We start from the raw sequence: 14,207 nt of genomic DNA on the forward strand, positions 1-14,207 counted from the left end.
ACAAAGTACAATATAGGCAATGAAGGGACAGGGAATTAAGTCTGGATGATAGTATGAGCCTGCTGAAGAGAAAAGAGTGGGTGGGTGGGGACTTCCTGGACAGCTGAATTTGCTCATTCACAGTAGAAAGGCTGTCAAAGCCTTTCCCACTGCTTTTATATAATTTTCACTAATACCCTTGAAGATTTCATGCAAACAATGCAATTCAACAAATTTATGAAGGACTTACTTTTTAAGTCTTTACTATGCTCAGTGTGTAAGATTTGGCAGCTCTTTTATGGTCCACAAGAGATGAACGAAATGAAATTAAGATGTCTTTAAAAAATAAGACAAAATATTTATTTAACTTTTAACATTCATTTTCACAAAATTTTGGGTTCCAAATTTTCTCCCCATTTGTCCCTTCCCCCCACCCCAAAACACCAAGCATTCTGATTGCCCTTATCACCAATCTGCCCTGTCTTCTATCATCCCTCCCTTCCCTTGTCCCCATCTTCTCTTTTGTCCTGTAAGGCCAGATAACTTTCTATACCCCATTACCTGTACTTCTTATTTCCTAGTAGCAAGAACAATACTCAGCAGTTGTTCCTATAACTTTGAGTTCCAACTTCTCTTCATCCCTCCCTCCCCACCCATTCCCTTTGGGAGGGCAAGCAATTCAATATAGGCCATATCTGTGTACTTTTGCAAATGACTTCCATAATAGTCATGTTGTGTAAGACTAACTATATTTCCCTCCACCCTATCCTTCCCCCTGTTGCTTCTATTCTCTCTTTTGATCCTGTCCCTCCCCAAGAGTGCTGACCTCAAATTGCTCCCTCCTCCCATTGCCCTCCCTTCCCTCATCCCCCCCACCCTGCTTATCCCCTTCTTCCCCACTTTCCTGTATTGTAAGATAGGTTTTCATACCAAAATGAGTGTGCATTTTATTCCTTCCTTTAATGGAATGTGATGAGAGTAAACTTCATGTTTTTCTCTCACCTTCCTTCTATTTCCCTCCACTAAAAAGTCTTTTGCCTGCCTCTTTTATGAGAGATAATTTGCCCCATTCCATTTCTCCATTTCTCCTCCCAATATATTTCTCTCTCACTGCTTACTTTCATTTTTTAAGATATGATCCCATCCTATTCCATTCACTCTGCGCTCTCTGTCTCTGTGTGTGCGTGCGTGTGTGTGTGTGTGTGTATGTAATCCTACCAACTACCCACATACTGAAAAGTTTCAAGAGTTACAAATATTGTCTTTCCATGTAGGAATGTAAACAGTTCAACTTTAGTAAAGTCCCTTATGACTTCTCTTTGCTGTTTACCTTTTCATGCTTCTTTTCATTCTTGTGTTTGAAAGTCAAATTTTCTTTTCAGCTCTGGTCTTTTCATCAAGAATGCTTGAAAGTCCTTGATTTCATTGAAAGACCATTTTTTCCCCTGAGGTATTATACTCAGTTTTGCTGGGTAGGTGATTCTTGGTTTTAGTCCTAGTTCCTTTGACTTCTGGAATATCCTGTTCCATGCCCTTTGATCCCTTAATGTAGAAGCTGCTAGGTCTTGTGTTGTCCTGATTGTATTTCCATAATACTTGAATTGTTTCTTTCTAGCTGCTTACAATATTTTCTCCTTGACCAGGGAACTCTGGAATTTGGCCACAATGTTCCTAGGAGTTTCTCTTTTTGGATCTCTTTCAGGCAGTGATTGGTGGATTCCTTGAATACTTTTATTTTGCCCTCTGGTTCTAGAATCTCAGGGAAGTTTTCCTTGATAATTTCATGAAAGATGATGTCTAGGCTCCTTTTTTGATCACAGTTTTCAGGTAGTCCCATAATTTTTAAATTGTCTCTCCTGGATCTATTTTCCAGGTCAGTTGTTTTTCCAATGAGATGTTTCACATTATCTTCCATTTTTTCATTCTTTTGGTTTTGTTTTGTGATTTCTTGGTTTCTCATAAAGTCATTAGTCTCCATCTGTTCCATTCTAATTTTGAAAGAACTATTTTCTTCAGTGAGCTTTTGGACCTCCTTTTCCATTTGGCTAATTCTGGTTTTTAAAGCATTCTTCTCCTCATTGACTTTTTGACGCTCTTTTGCCAATTTAGTTAGCCTATTTTTCAAGGTGTTATTTCCTTCAGCATTTTTTTGGGTCTCCTTTAGCAAGGTGTTGACCTGCCTTTCATGCTTTTCTTGCATCTCTCTCATTTCTCTTCCCAGTTTTTCCTCCACCTCTCTAACTTGATTTTCAAAATCCTTTTTGAGCTCTTCCATGGCCTGAGCCCATGGTATATTTATTTTGGATGTGTGAGGTACAGAAGCCTTGACTTTGATGTCTTTCCCTGATGGTAAGCATTTTTCTTCCTCATCTGAAAGAAAGGGAGGAGATATCTGTTTACCAAAAAAGTAACCTTCTGTGGTCTTATTTTTTTCCCCTTTTCTGGGCATTTTCCCAGCCAGTGACTTGACTTCTGAGCTTCCTCTTCACACCCACCTTGCCTCCAGATCCGTCCAGCCAGCACTTTGGGTCTGAGATTCAAATGCTGCTTCCCAGCCTCAGGGCTTTCAGCGGGGGCAGGGCTGCTATTCAGTGTGAGATTAAGTTCAGGTGCTCAGGTGGGGGCAGGGCCACCACATGGGGCTTAGTTCCCTCATCGGTTTTATGTGGAGACCTTGAACAATGGATCTGGGCTCCTGCCTGCTTTGGGAGCCCCTGTCTGCTGCTGCCTCCCGAGAGGGCCTGAGTTATGGGGGACACCCCACTCCCCTCTCAGCCAGCTAAAGAGACACTCTCACCAACCTTCGGCACCTGTGTGTGGAGGGACCTGCGTGGCCACTGGAGATTTCGTCCCTGGAGCCTGCTCAGATCTGCTCTCCTGGGCACCAGGCAGCCAAGGCAGTGCTGGGCTCTGCTCCGGGTTGTGGGCACAATGGACCTTTCGTGTTGGTTTTTCAGGTCTCTCTGGAACAGAAATCTCCTCTACTCCATTGTTCCGTGGCTTCTGCTGCTCCAGAATTTGTTGAGAGTTCTTCTTTACAGACATTTTATGGGCTGTGGGTTCGGAGCTAGCATATGTGTATCTTTCTACTCCACCACCTTGGCTCCTCCCAATATCTACTTTTCTTCAGAAGGAAGAAGAGTAGGAGGAAAGATGTTGACAGTCTTGTGTTTTAGATCCTGATCAGCTATAAAGAATCTGAAGATTTCATTTTTATAGAGGATTTCAATGGATTTTCATATCTTCTGAGAAGTTTAATTGTTAGATTCCTTAGCATTGCTCAATTGAATTCAATTAAAATATTTATTAAGTGCTCATCCTAATAAATATTTATTAATATCAATTTATTAATTTATTAAATTATCTAATAAAATATTAATGTTAACTCCTTAAAGTATTGGATAAATATTTGTTCATATTAATTTATTGATTTATTTAATAAAATATTTATTAAGTGTATTAATTTGTGTTTACCATTATGCTTTCTCTTATCTTTTTTTCTAGATAAACCCTCTGACAAAGGAGGATGAGGGGGTGTACCAGTGCCATGCTACTAACATGGTGGGGGAGACACAATCCTATGGTACTATCAAGGTTACAGAGCTGAGCAAATACAAAAAAATGAACTTCATCGCATCTGATGATGACATTTAATAAGGTAATCAATATTATTATGACATACTTAGATGGATCCATAATCCCATTAGTGTTAATATCTCCTATTTATGCTGCTGCTCTGGAAAGGAATTTGGGGAAATCCTTTTCATGAACTTGGAATATATAAGCAATGGAGTATAGGAAATTTAGGTGACTGAGCACCGCTAAAAAAACTAGGCTATGGTATTCAAAGAGAAGATGTATGTGTGGACAAGGAAGTTCATTCAGGAAAATTTCTAGTTCAGTACAAACATGGAAATCCATATAAAATGACTTCAAGAAAATAAGAATATAATTCTTAATAGCAACCTTTGAGACATAAAGACACTTAAGCATTCCTACATATAGGCTAGAATTAGAAGGGGTTTTTTTTGGCCTTCTTGGGTTTTTTTGGACATAAGACCATGCAGACTTCACATCTACTAGAGAGAGAGAGAGAGAGAGAGAGAGAGAGAGAGAGAGAGAGAGAGAGAGAGAGAGAGAGAGAGACAGAGACAGAGAGAATGTTCCTTACTCTTTTACCTGTCAGGAAGAAAAATGATGAGAGAGGGTGAATACTCAGAAAACCTATGAATTCTGGGAGGCATTGTGGTGCAGCAAGATTGAAGTCAGATGACCTGGGTTCAAATTCTGCATTTGCCACTTACTACCCATGTGACCTCAGAGAAGTAATATGATCCCTCTAGACCTCAGTTCTATGAAATGAAAGGGTTGGACTGATAGCCTCTATTGTCCCTTTGAGCTCTACATCTATGATCCTCTGAATTCTATGGTCTAGTCTCATCACAGACACCTATAATTTTCAAGAAGTACAGCTGACAAAGGTTTTTTAGGCACTTACTGTGTACCATGAGGTGTGCTAAGTGGTAGTCATACAAAGAAAGGCAAAAACATTCCCTTCCCTCAAGGAGTTTCCAAGTCTAAATGGTTTTCCATCTTTTAAGTGTCTTGATAACCAGTACGTCAGTTCCTCTGAGGTTTGCAGGCAACATCACAACTTGTGAATTCCAGTCTCTCTTCTAGATCAGATAACCATTGGAGGTGTCACCCATTTGTGAGGAACAGACCAGTTCGAGTCCAGGATGCTGTTAACAACAGAAAACTGCCTCCTTTATCCAATCACATGAACACAACTGCTGCCTACTTTCATAAGACTGATTGTTCAGCCTGAAACTGAGTAGGGGAAGGGTCAATTATTATATCCTCTTGTTACCAATATCTAATAGAATAATGAGGTTTCCTATGAGATATATGATGACATCAAGGATGGCTGCTAAGCAATCACTCTCTTGTGGGTGTAAATCACAACCCTGACATGCCACATCCAGTGTGGTTCTTGTCTATATCATAATAATGATAGACAGACAGACAGATAGCATTTATATGTGCTCCTGTGTGTTAGCACTATGAGAAATGCCTTACAATTATAGTCTCATTTAATCCTGACAACAACCCTGGGAGGTAGGTACCATTATTATTCTCATTTTACAGATGATGAAACTGAGGCAAATATGAGTCTAGTGACTTACCCAGCTAGTAAGCATCTTGGGCCTGATTTGAATTCAGCTCCTCCTGACTCTAGGCCTAGCATTTCATCCATTTTGCTGCTCAGCTGCCTAATATAGCTTTCCTCATGTCTTCCAAAGAGTATCCATTCATCACATTAGAGACCTTTTGTTTCTTTCAGTACTGGGGGCGGGGGGGCCGCCTCTGTGATATTCAGGCAATCTATTCTTCCCCACTCTGAAAACTTTGGGGTACAAGCTGTGTAGTAGCATTGATGGGTCAAAGGGTAAGCACAGTGATTCCTGGGGTGTGATTCTTAATGACTTTCCAGAGAGACTGGACCATTTACATCTCCCTAAACAGTTCTTCCATGTACCTATTTTCTTCCAACATTTTGCATTTTCTTTTCTTTTTCTTTTTTATTTTAGTCAACTTTTACAATCTGATGGGTGCAAAGTGAAACCTCAGAATTTCTTGCATTTACATTTCTCTAATTATTAGTGATTTGGAGCATTTTTTTTCATGTGGCCATAGACCTTGGAATTCTTCCTTTGAGAGCTGTTTATATCGGGGGTGGGGAGCCTGTGGTGTCGAGGCCCCACGGGCCCTCTACCCCCTCAAGTGTGGCCCTTCGATTGAATCCAAACTTCACAGAACAAATCTCCTTAATAAAAGGATATGTTCTGTAAAACTTGGACTTAGCCAAAAAGCTGCAGCCAAGGACCTAGAAAGCCCTATGTAGTCTCAAGGCTGCAGGTTTCCCCACCCTTGGCTTATATTCTTTGACCATTTACCTCCATTTGTTAGGAAGTTTTTCTTTACATAATTCCTAAATTTGTTTCTTTGCCACTCTCACTCATTTCTCAGTTTGGCCCTCAGAATCTGAATACAAGCCTACAGTTAAGTCTCTCCTCATATCAGTCCATTCTCCACTTAGCTATCAAAGTGGCCTTTTTGAAGCAGAGATCTGTTTATCCTACCTTCCCACTCAATAAACTCCAATCACTCCCTATTTTCTTCAGATTCCAATATAAAATTCTTTGTCTTCCAAAGCCTTCTCCCACATTTCCAGTCTTTTTCTATCTTACTTCCTGTCATCTACTCCTTGATCCAGTCTCCTGGCTGTTCCTCAAACAAGAAACTCCATCTCCTGACTCCAGACATTTTCACTTGCTATCTCTCATGCCTAGAACTCTCCCTTCTCATCTCCACCCCCTGGTTTCCTTCAGATCTTGGCAGATGTTCCACCTTCTGTAAGAAGCCTTTCCCAACCTCCCTTAATGCCAGTGCCTTCCCTCTGTTTGTTATCCCTACTTTGTCCTGGATATTACTTGTTTGTACATGCTTGCATGTAGTTTTCTCCATTAGACTATGAACTCTTAGAGAGGAGGTTTTGTGTTTTGCTTTTCTTAAGATTATCATTACTTAGCACATGATGTCTGCTACATCAGAGGCACTTAATGCTAGTTGATTGACTATAGCTAATTCCTCTTCTACAATAAGAATCAATGAGAGAGAGGGAGGGAGGGAAGGAGAGAGAGAGGGAGGGAGGGAAGGAGGGAGGGAGGGAGGGAGAGAGAGAGAGAGAGAGAGAGAGAGAGAGAGAGAGAGAGAGAGAGAGAGAGAGAGAGAGATTATTGAAGATAATTGAAAAGAAGCTCTCATATCCTTCATAAATCTTCTTTTCTTCCTTTCTTTCAAATGAATCTCTTAGATTATAATCTCAAACCTTTCTGTTTACCCAACTTGGGCAGCTTTCCAATTTGTCAATGCCCTTCATTGTCTCCAGAGACCTGATTCCTAAAGTTATTTCATATATTCAGAGACCTGACTACTAAGGTTTTTTCATGTATTCATTGTCTCCAGAGATTTGGCTCCTAAGGTTATTCATTTCCAAAAGGTGCTGAGCAATATTAACTTCCTTAACCTGTGGTCTTAGAGAGATCTGAGAACTGTTTTTTTCAACCAGGCATGAAAAACACCTGATCTAAATATTGCTTCTGGAAATCAATAGCTCAGTACAATACAGTGAATTAGCCATTAAAAGGTAACATACCAACCATGAAATCTCCATTGCTATTTGATGATTTGGTGTTCTGGATATGTACCAACTTGGTTTGTTTGCACTATAATGTAGATATAATATAGATACAGATATATCACCTCCCTTTGGGAATATCTGTCCCTCTCTGAGAATTTTGTGGAATCTTTGGGAAGATCCTAGACTAAGTTATTTTTCACCTGGAGACACCAAGGAGTGACCACTGATAGATACTGTCACCTAGTGACTATGCCTTGGAATTATTTCTTCCTTAGGGATCTGACTCCTAGTTGAAAGCTATAGCACAGAGAAATGCCACACTTATCTCATTCTTCCCAAACTCATAGCCTGAGTTCAAATGGACATGTGAGGCCTAAAGGGTGTGTGAGGAGACTTGTATAGCTATTGTGGCAATTAAAAAGGTTTGAGAGACATAATTTCTGGGTAATTCAATCATTTTCTTGATAAGGTCAGCACATTTACTAATGAAAGGATGTTCATTTGACCTTTTTTCTTAGACCAAAGACAATCATGGTGGCAGGCTCAGGACTTTTAGATTCTTTTGAAAGAGGAGTGGCAATTAGCTCTGCTCAGGTAACAATTAATGAGAGAATGAATATTAAAATGAGGGGCTGAAAGTGACATCATATCACCCTTGGACAGAGAGACTATCTCTATACCCAGACTACTCCCAGCCTTGGGTAATATTCTAAAAGAATTTAAGCCCTTCCCAAGACTGGGCAGAATACAATGGTTACTCCACATGGGTGGAGTCTAAACAAGAAAGTTAGTCCACTCTCTGTCAGCATTCCTTCAAGAGATTAAACTTTTTAAAATCAGGAATTTAGAAAAAGGGAGAACCCTGGATCTCCCCCAAATCATTGATTACTAATAATCATTCCTTTTACTATGCTTCTTTCTTATGCCACTAAACTTATGACTCAGTGTAAAAACTGTTGGCACAAAGCATCCTTTGTATGACTGTATGTATATCCGTCATTAGTGGCCAACCACCAGAAGAGGTTGGCCCTGAGGGAATGTAGGATGGCAACTTATGAGTCATCTCCATGTTACTTTGAATTCTCTGTTTAGAAGCTAATAGAGGGAACTAGGAACTGTGGATGGCTCAAAGAACTTAAAGGAATTGCTTATTTTTTCCTCTAGGATAGTATGTATTCCTTTTGATGTGGGTGAGAATATTCAACAGAGAAATGTCCACCTAGGAATTACCTGTCTCACCAACAACATGTGGTTGTGATGTACATGTTGGTTCTTCTAATAGAATGTAATCTCTTTGAGGGCAGAGATTGTTCCATTTTTGTCTTTGTATCTCAGGTGCCTGACACATAGTAGATGCTCAGTAAATGCTTGTTTGATTGCAAATGAGAAGAAATCAGACACAAGTTTGGTGCTGTTTGTTAATGGTGGAATGTTTCTTTTTGTGAGTAGGCGGTGCTTATTAAAAAAAAGAAATCAGGAAGGGTAGATAAGTGTGCAAATCCATTGAGTTAGGAAGTCTAGCAAAGAGTTACTCTAAGTTGCTTCACCACATACCTTTTGATTCAGTAACAGTGACCTTTTTGCTGTTCTATAAACAAGACACTTTATGTCTTGGCTTTAGGAATTTTCTCTGGCTGCCCCCTGTGTCTAGAATGCATTACCTCCTTATTTCTCTTCCTAGCTTCCCTGGTTTCCTTTAAGTTTCAGTTAAGATACAATTTTTTAATAGAAACCCCTCTTAATTCTAGTGCCTTCCCTCTCATTTTCTTCCTATTAATCTTACATATAGCTTGTTCGTACATATTTGCTTGAATGTCATCTCACACGTTACATTATGAGTTCCTAGAGGACAGGGACTTTTACCTTTTTTTTTTGTATCCCTAGCCTGGCATACGATAGGTGCTTAATAAATTTTTGACTGACTGACAAAGAATATCTTTTTGTAACTTGAGGATAAACAATTATGCATAGATCTGATCTAGTCTTGTATTGCAGACGTGAATCAAGTTAGGATTTGCCGCACTACTCTGAATTCCTTTTTTCTAAACCAATTTTTCTTCTTTTCTCTTCCTTCTAGGGTGCCAGGGAAGCTGATTACAAAATGAAGAAGAATAAATTAGTGGATTGTTTTGTTTTATCGTGCAGCATGAGCTAGAAAACACTGCCTAATTTTTATGTGCTTTTCAATTTAGATTAAAAACTAGAACAAAAAAAGATACAGATGTAATTTTTAGTTAGAAAATAATAAACAAGGAAAACAAATCAAAACCAAACGACAGGTAACTTTTAAGAAATGACTTTCTGTACATAACTTGTGTTTTTTTCTTAAGCTGATGTCTCCCAAGGGAAATCTCTCCCTACTGTACGTATACACTTAGAAATGGAAGTATTCACACTTTTGCTTCTTAATTTATTCCAACTGCTTAATGATTGTTTAGACGATGAGTCCATACCTCTTAAGTGACCTTGGAAGAGGGAAAAGGTGAAAAATATGTTTGAAAATTTCTTTTTAAAAAGTGTACTGCTTCAGGACACAGTATAAACTGTTTAGTAATAAAAGGTCCCCTTATTGTCCTGCATTCTACTCTGAAGCATTTAATGTTCTGTCAGTTGATGATTAATTTGGCACAGGCTCACATTAGGCGATCAAGATGCTCATTTTTTTAATACAGATTTCTATCTGGGGAGCAAACCTTTACATTGCTTGGTGAACATTGTGTTAGAATTACAGTATCAGATGCTAACTGTATCTAGTGGGATATGAAAATAGAAATGTTGTAGTAGGATAGATTTTACTTTTAGATGCTTCTACCCTGCCATTTAATATAATGGGATAATTAAAAAAAACCATTGCATATCTGAGCTATGTAACACGATCCTGGATGTCTAAAACTCTTCTTTATTGAGTCACGTTCCTCTCTTCATGACCCCATGGAATTGTCCATGGGATTTTCTTGGCAAAGACACTGGTTTGCCATTTCCTCCTCCACTTTGAACCTATTTTACAGTTGAACTGAGACAAATAAGGGTCACATAGCTAGTAAGTGAGACCAGATTTGAATTCAGCTTCCTGATTCCAAGTCCAGTGCGCGATCCACTTTGCCATCTAGCTGCTTATCTATAACTCTAGACTTAGAATAACAATAACTCACAATACTTTTTTTTATATTAGGCCTGTGATGATGTAAGCAGTAGAGATATTTTTATCCACATTTTACAGATGAGAAGACTGAAGTTCAGTAGGGGAAAGTGAATTGTAGCTAGTAGATGTCAGTGCTAGGATTTAAACCTTGGTCTCTTGACTCCCAAATACGGTGCTCCTTTCCATGACACCATTCTGATAGATGAGAGTCCACTCCCCAGGTTCTAAATTTCAAACTTTGGAGGTTCTTTTTAAACCTAATCTGATAATTTAAAACCAAATTCCATGCTCTTCTGGGACGGATTATGATAGACTAAGGCCATAGACATCATTTTTCTTTGCAATGAATTTTATGAGTGCGTTTTGATTAAGGGTTCTCTGCAGAGAGTGTTACCAGTGCTCTCTAGGTGACTGCTCTACTAAGGGAAATGTAGTAGTTTGAGAAGGTTGATGGCCTATTGAATACAGCTGAAAGGGATGACTATTAAACATAGCTTGGAAAGGCAAATGCATGTTTTATACCACTAATGTAGAATCTAATTGTATGTGCTGGTCCCATGAATGAAGTCGTACCTTCAGCCACGGAACAATTAAGTAATGCTCAGAATTGGATGAAATGATGAAATGAAATGATGAAATTCCACGTCCACTAATAACTAAATATACTAAACCAATGTGACCAATCTAATTTATGATTAAATAGAGAATATCTGAATCAAACCCCAATCTAGAGGAGATTAGGAGATCTCCTTTTTTCAAGATTTTAAAGAACAGGAAAGCTCTACCTGTTAAAAATATTTTGGTGGTGCTTTTTTTTTTTTTAAATACATTACTCTCACTTCTAATAACCTTCACTCACAGAACCCTTCCTTGTAATGAATAAAAACAGTAAAGCAAAACTAGGCATCGCTGAAACAGAATCTGACAGCATCAAGGTTCACCACCTTGAGCCTGAGAGGAAGTAGTTCCTCATCTCTCTTTCTGTGCCAGGTTTGGTCACCTCACTCCGTCTTCTGAGAGTGCAGCCTTGATTGAAGACATGGAGTAGACCATCAGACCCTCCAATGCGATTTGGCGAGGGGTGAGGGATTGGGAAGGAGCAAAAGCAGTATCTTTATTATTCGCAAAATTCAGTTAATGTTATAAAGTCCTAGTTTTCAGGATCAAAACTGTTTTTCAGTCATTTTGATGATCCTGGAAGCTCTAACTGTTTGCATCTTTCTGGAGGCTATTTGTAGCCATTTCTGGAATTTTCACACTCCAAAAAAGGTAATGATTTTTTTTAGTTACCTTAGTCCTTTTTCCCTGGTGTTTCCACTGTGACATCCTAAAGATTTCCTCAACTGGGGAGACTAGAGTCCAGGAAATTTTGTGATGTGTTTGCTGTTGTGTTTTATTGGGGGGAAAAAGCTGTTTTCTAATCCTAAAGTTTTGCTAGTTTATTTTCATAACCTACTGTGATGTCACATAGTTCTGTACATTGAAAATAAACTATTTTGGAATTGTCCATTCAGTCTCATTGTTTGGAAATAGAAAAATAGACTTATATTTATTCCATTTTAATGTCCCCTTCATTATCCTTTCATTCACACCCCCACGCTCTGATCTTTCTTTACTTCTTACCAAGTGTGTATTAAATACACAAAACATTAATTATTACTTTATGTTAATAATGAACTAATATACCATCTACATGGTGTATGTTCACCTCCAAACGCTCCCTTTCCATTTTACCCTGGAGACCTGAAGGCTGTTTAATCTTCCTAATACCTTACTTGCTTGTGAACATACTTATTCCTTCTCTATATTAGGTGTAGTTTGCTTATTTTAATATGTCTTTCTTCTGTGGTCCCTTCCCCCAGTACTCATCCGTTTCAAAGGCATTCACTCTCCCTCTTAAGATTAAAAGCATTTCACAAAGGTCAGAAATAGCTTTTTAAAACTTTTTATACAGGTAGTCTCGTGTCTTTTTTTTTTTTTAAAGAAATGGTTTTGAAGTTAAAAAAAAGTATGTTGTTGACTTGTATCTGACTCTTTGTAACCATATATGGGGCTTTCTAAACAAAGATACCGGAGCAGTGTGCTATTTCCCTCTCCAACCTATTTTACAGATGAAGAACTGAGGCAAACAGGGTTAAATTACTTGCCCAGGGTCACAGAGCAAGTAAGTGGCTGAGGCCAAGATCTGAACTCAGAAAGCTGTCTTCCTGATTTTAGGCCTATCATTCTATCCACTGTGTGACCTCGCTATCTGAATTTTAAAAAATAATGTATATGTATAAAAATAATATATAGAATATTGTAATATATACATATGTACATACACATACATATACATGTGTGTAAATAATTTTGAAATAAATAGTTGAAAAGTATTCCATATGAAAATCACTAATGTTAAGAGCTACAAGTAACCTTGGAGATCATGCTTAACTTCCCTTAATTCACAGGCAAACTGCAGCCAAAAAGCACAAATTATTGGTGCGCTAAAATGCACTAAGAAATGTCAGAAATGGTCTTCAAACCCTTGCCTTCTGAATCTTAGAAAAGAGGCTCCTCCCCAATCATTTTCCTCGGTTAATAGCTCATATCCATCCAAAAAATACTGATATCTGTTAAGTAAGACCACACTTTTCTGGCACCAAAGGAATTCAGGATTCTGGGATGCCCTTAGCTAGATGTATACATATTGAATGCTAGACCTCTACATGCATACTAAGTTAAAAGCAAGGCAGGGGTGGGGTGAAGACAGGATCAGGGGAAGACATAATAAACATTGACAGCTAGGTGGTACAGTGGATAGAGTATATCAAACAGCCAGGTGGTATAGATGATAGAGTGTATCATGCAGCTGGGTGGCACAGTGGATAGAGTGTATCATATATCCAGGTGGTACAGAGGATAGAGAGTATCATGCAACCAGGTGGTACAGGTGATAAAGTGTATCATGCAGTTGAGTGGTACAGTGGGTAAAATCTATCATGCAGCCAGGTGGTACAGAGGATAGAGTGTATCATGCAGCTGAGTGGTACAGTGGATAGAATGCTGAGTCTGGGGTCAGGAGGATGAAAATCCAAATCCAGAAGCGGATGTGTAATGGTTGTGAGACCCTAGGCAGGTTACTTAACCCCTGTTTCCCTCAGATTTCTCAGCTGTAAAATGGGTATCATAATAGCCCTTCCACCATAATGTTGTTGTGGATGAAGATGAAATGAGAGAATATTTATGTAACACATATATTTATATTACACTTATCACAGTGCCTGACATTAACATCAGAGGCTCTTAATGATTATTGTCTTCCCTAATCAGTTTGAAGAACGTTAGTGATGCCAATTTAATGGATGATGCTAGCTCTGGCCATCTAGCCACCCTGGCTCCACCAGAGCCTTTGGCACTGTCAAATGATTCCGCAGTAGAAACTGATAGGATTTGTCTGTGGAAATTTCATTAAAGAAGATGCATTTTCACTGCTTTGCTGCTGCACCCCAAGAACCATGAGACTGTTGTATCTGACTTCCACAGGTGCTCTCTCCTCCACCAAGGTGTGAGCTCCTTGCTCTGTCTGTTTGTATTTCCCACACTTAGAATGGGGCTTTGCATATAATAATCACTTAATCAGTGCTTCCTTCTTTCCTTGGAGGTAACTGGGACATATTTAGTGCAATATTCTTTCATTCCTTGGCAGGCTTCCCACTGCAGAGAAAGACTCATCTTTGTTGATCCCTGAAGGATACTGACTGTCCTCCTTTGAAATCAAAGGCAGACTAGCAGAAGACAAACAAAGGGTAACAATAATAACTCGTATTTATATAGTGCTGTAAGGCTTACAAAATTTTTTCTCCGTGACAACTCTATGAAGTACGCAGTATAATTGTTATG

General features: G+C 38.9%; 1 protein-coding gene across 1 annotated transcript in view; it reads left to right on the forward strand.

Moving 5' to 3' along the window:
* Nucleotides 1-11,832, forward strand: part of IGFBPL1 (insulin like growth factor binding protein like 1) — a 60,204-nt gene extending 48,372 nt beyond the window's left edge. Inside the window, exons 4-5 of the mRNA XM_072596732.1 lie at nucleotides 3,484-3,637; nucleotides 9,261-11,832. Of these exons, the coding sequence (XP_072452833.1) occupies nucleotides 3,484-3,633 (150 nt within the window). The 3' untranslated portion in view covers nucleotides 3,634-3,637; nucleotides 9,261-11,832. The remainder of the gene's footprint in view (nucleotides 1-3,483; nucleotides 3,638-9,260) is intronic.
* Nucleotides 11,833-14,207: the final 2,375 nt, after the last annotated feature.

This window comes from Notamacropus eugenii, chromosome 3 (assembly GCF_028372415.1).
Source record: "Notamacropus eugenii isolate mMacEug1 chromosome 3, mMacEug1.pri_v2, whole genome shotgun sequence".
Taxonomy (NCBI): domain Eukaryota; kingdom Metazoa; phylum Chordata; class Mammalia; order Diprotodontia; family Macropodidae; genus Notamacropus; species Notamacropus eugenii.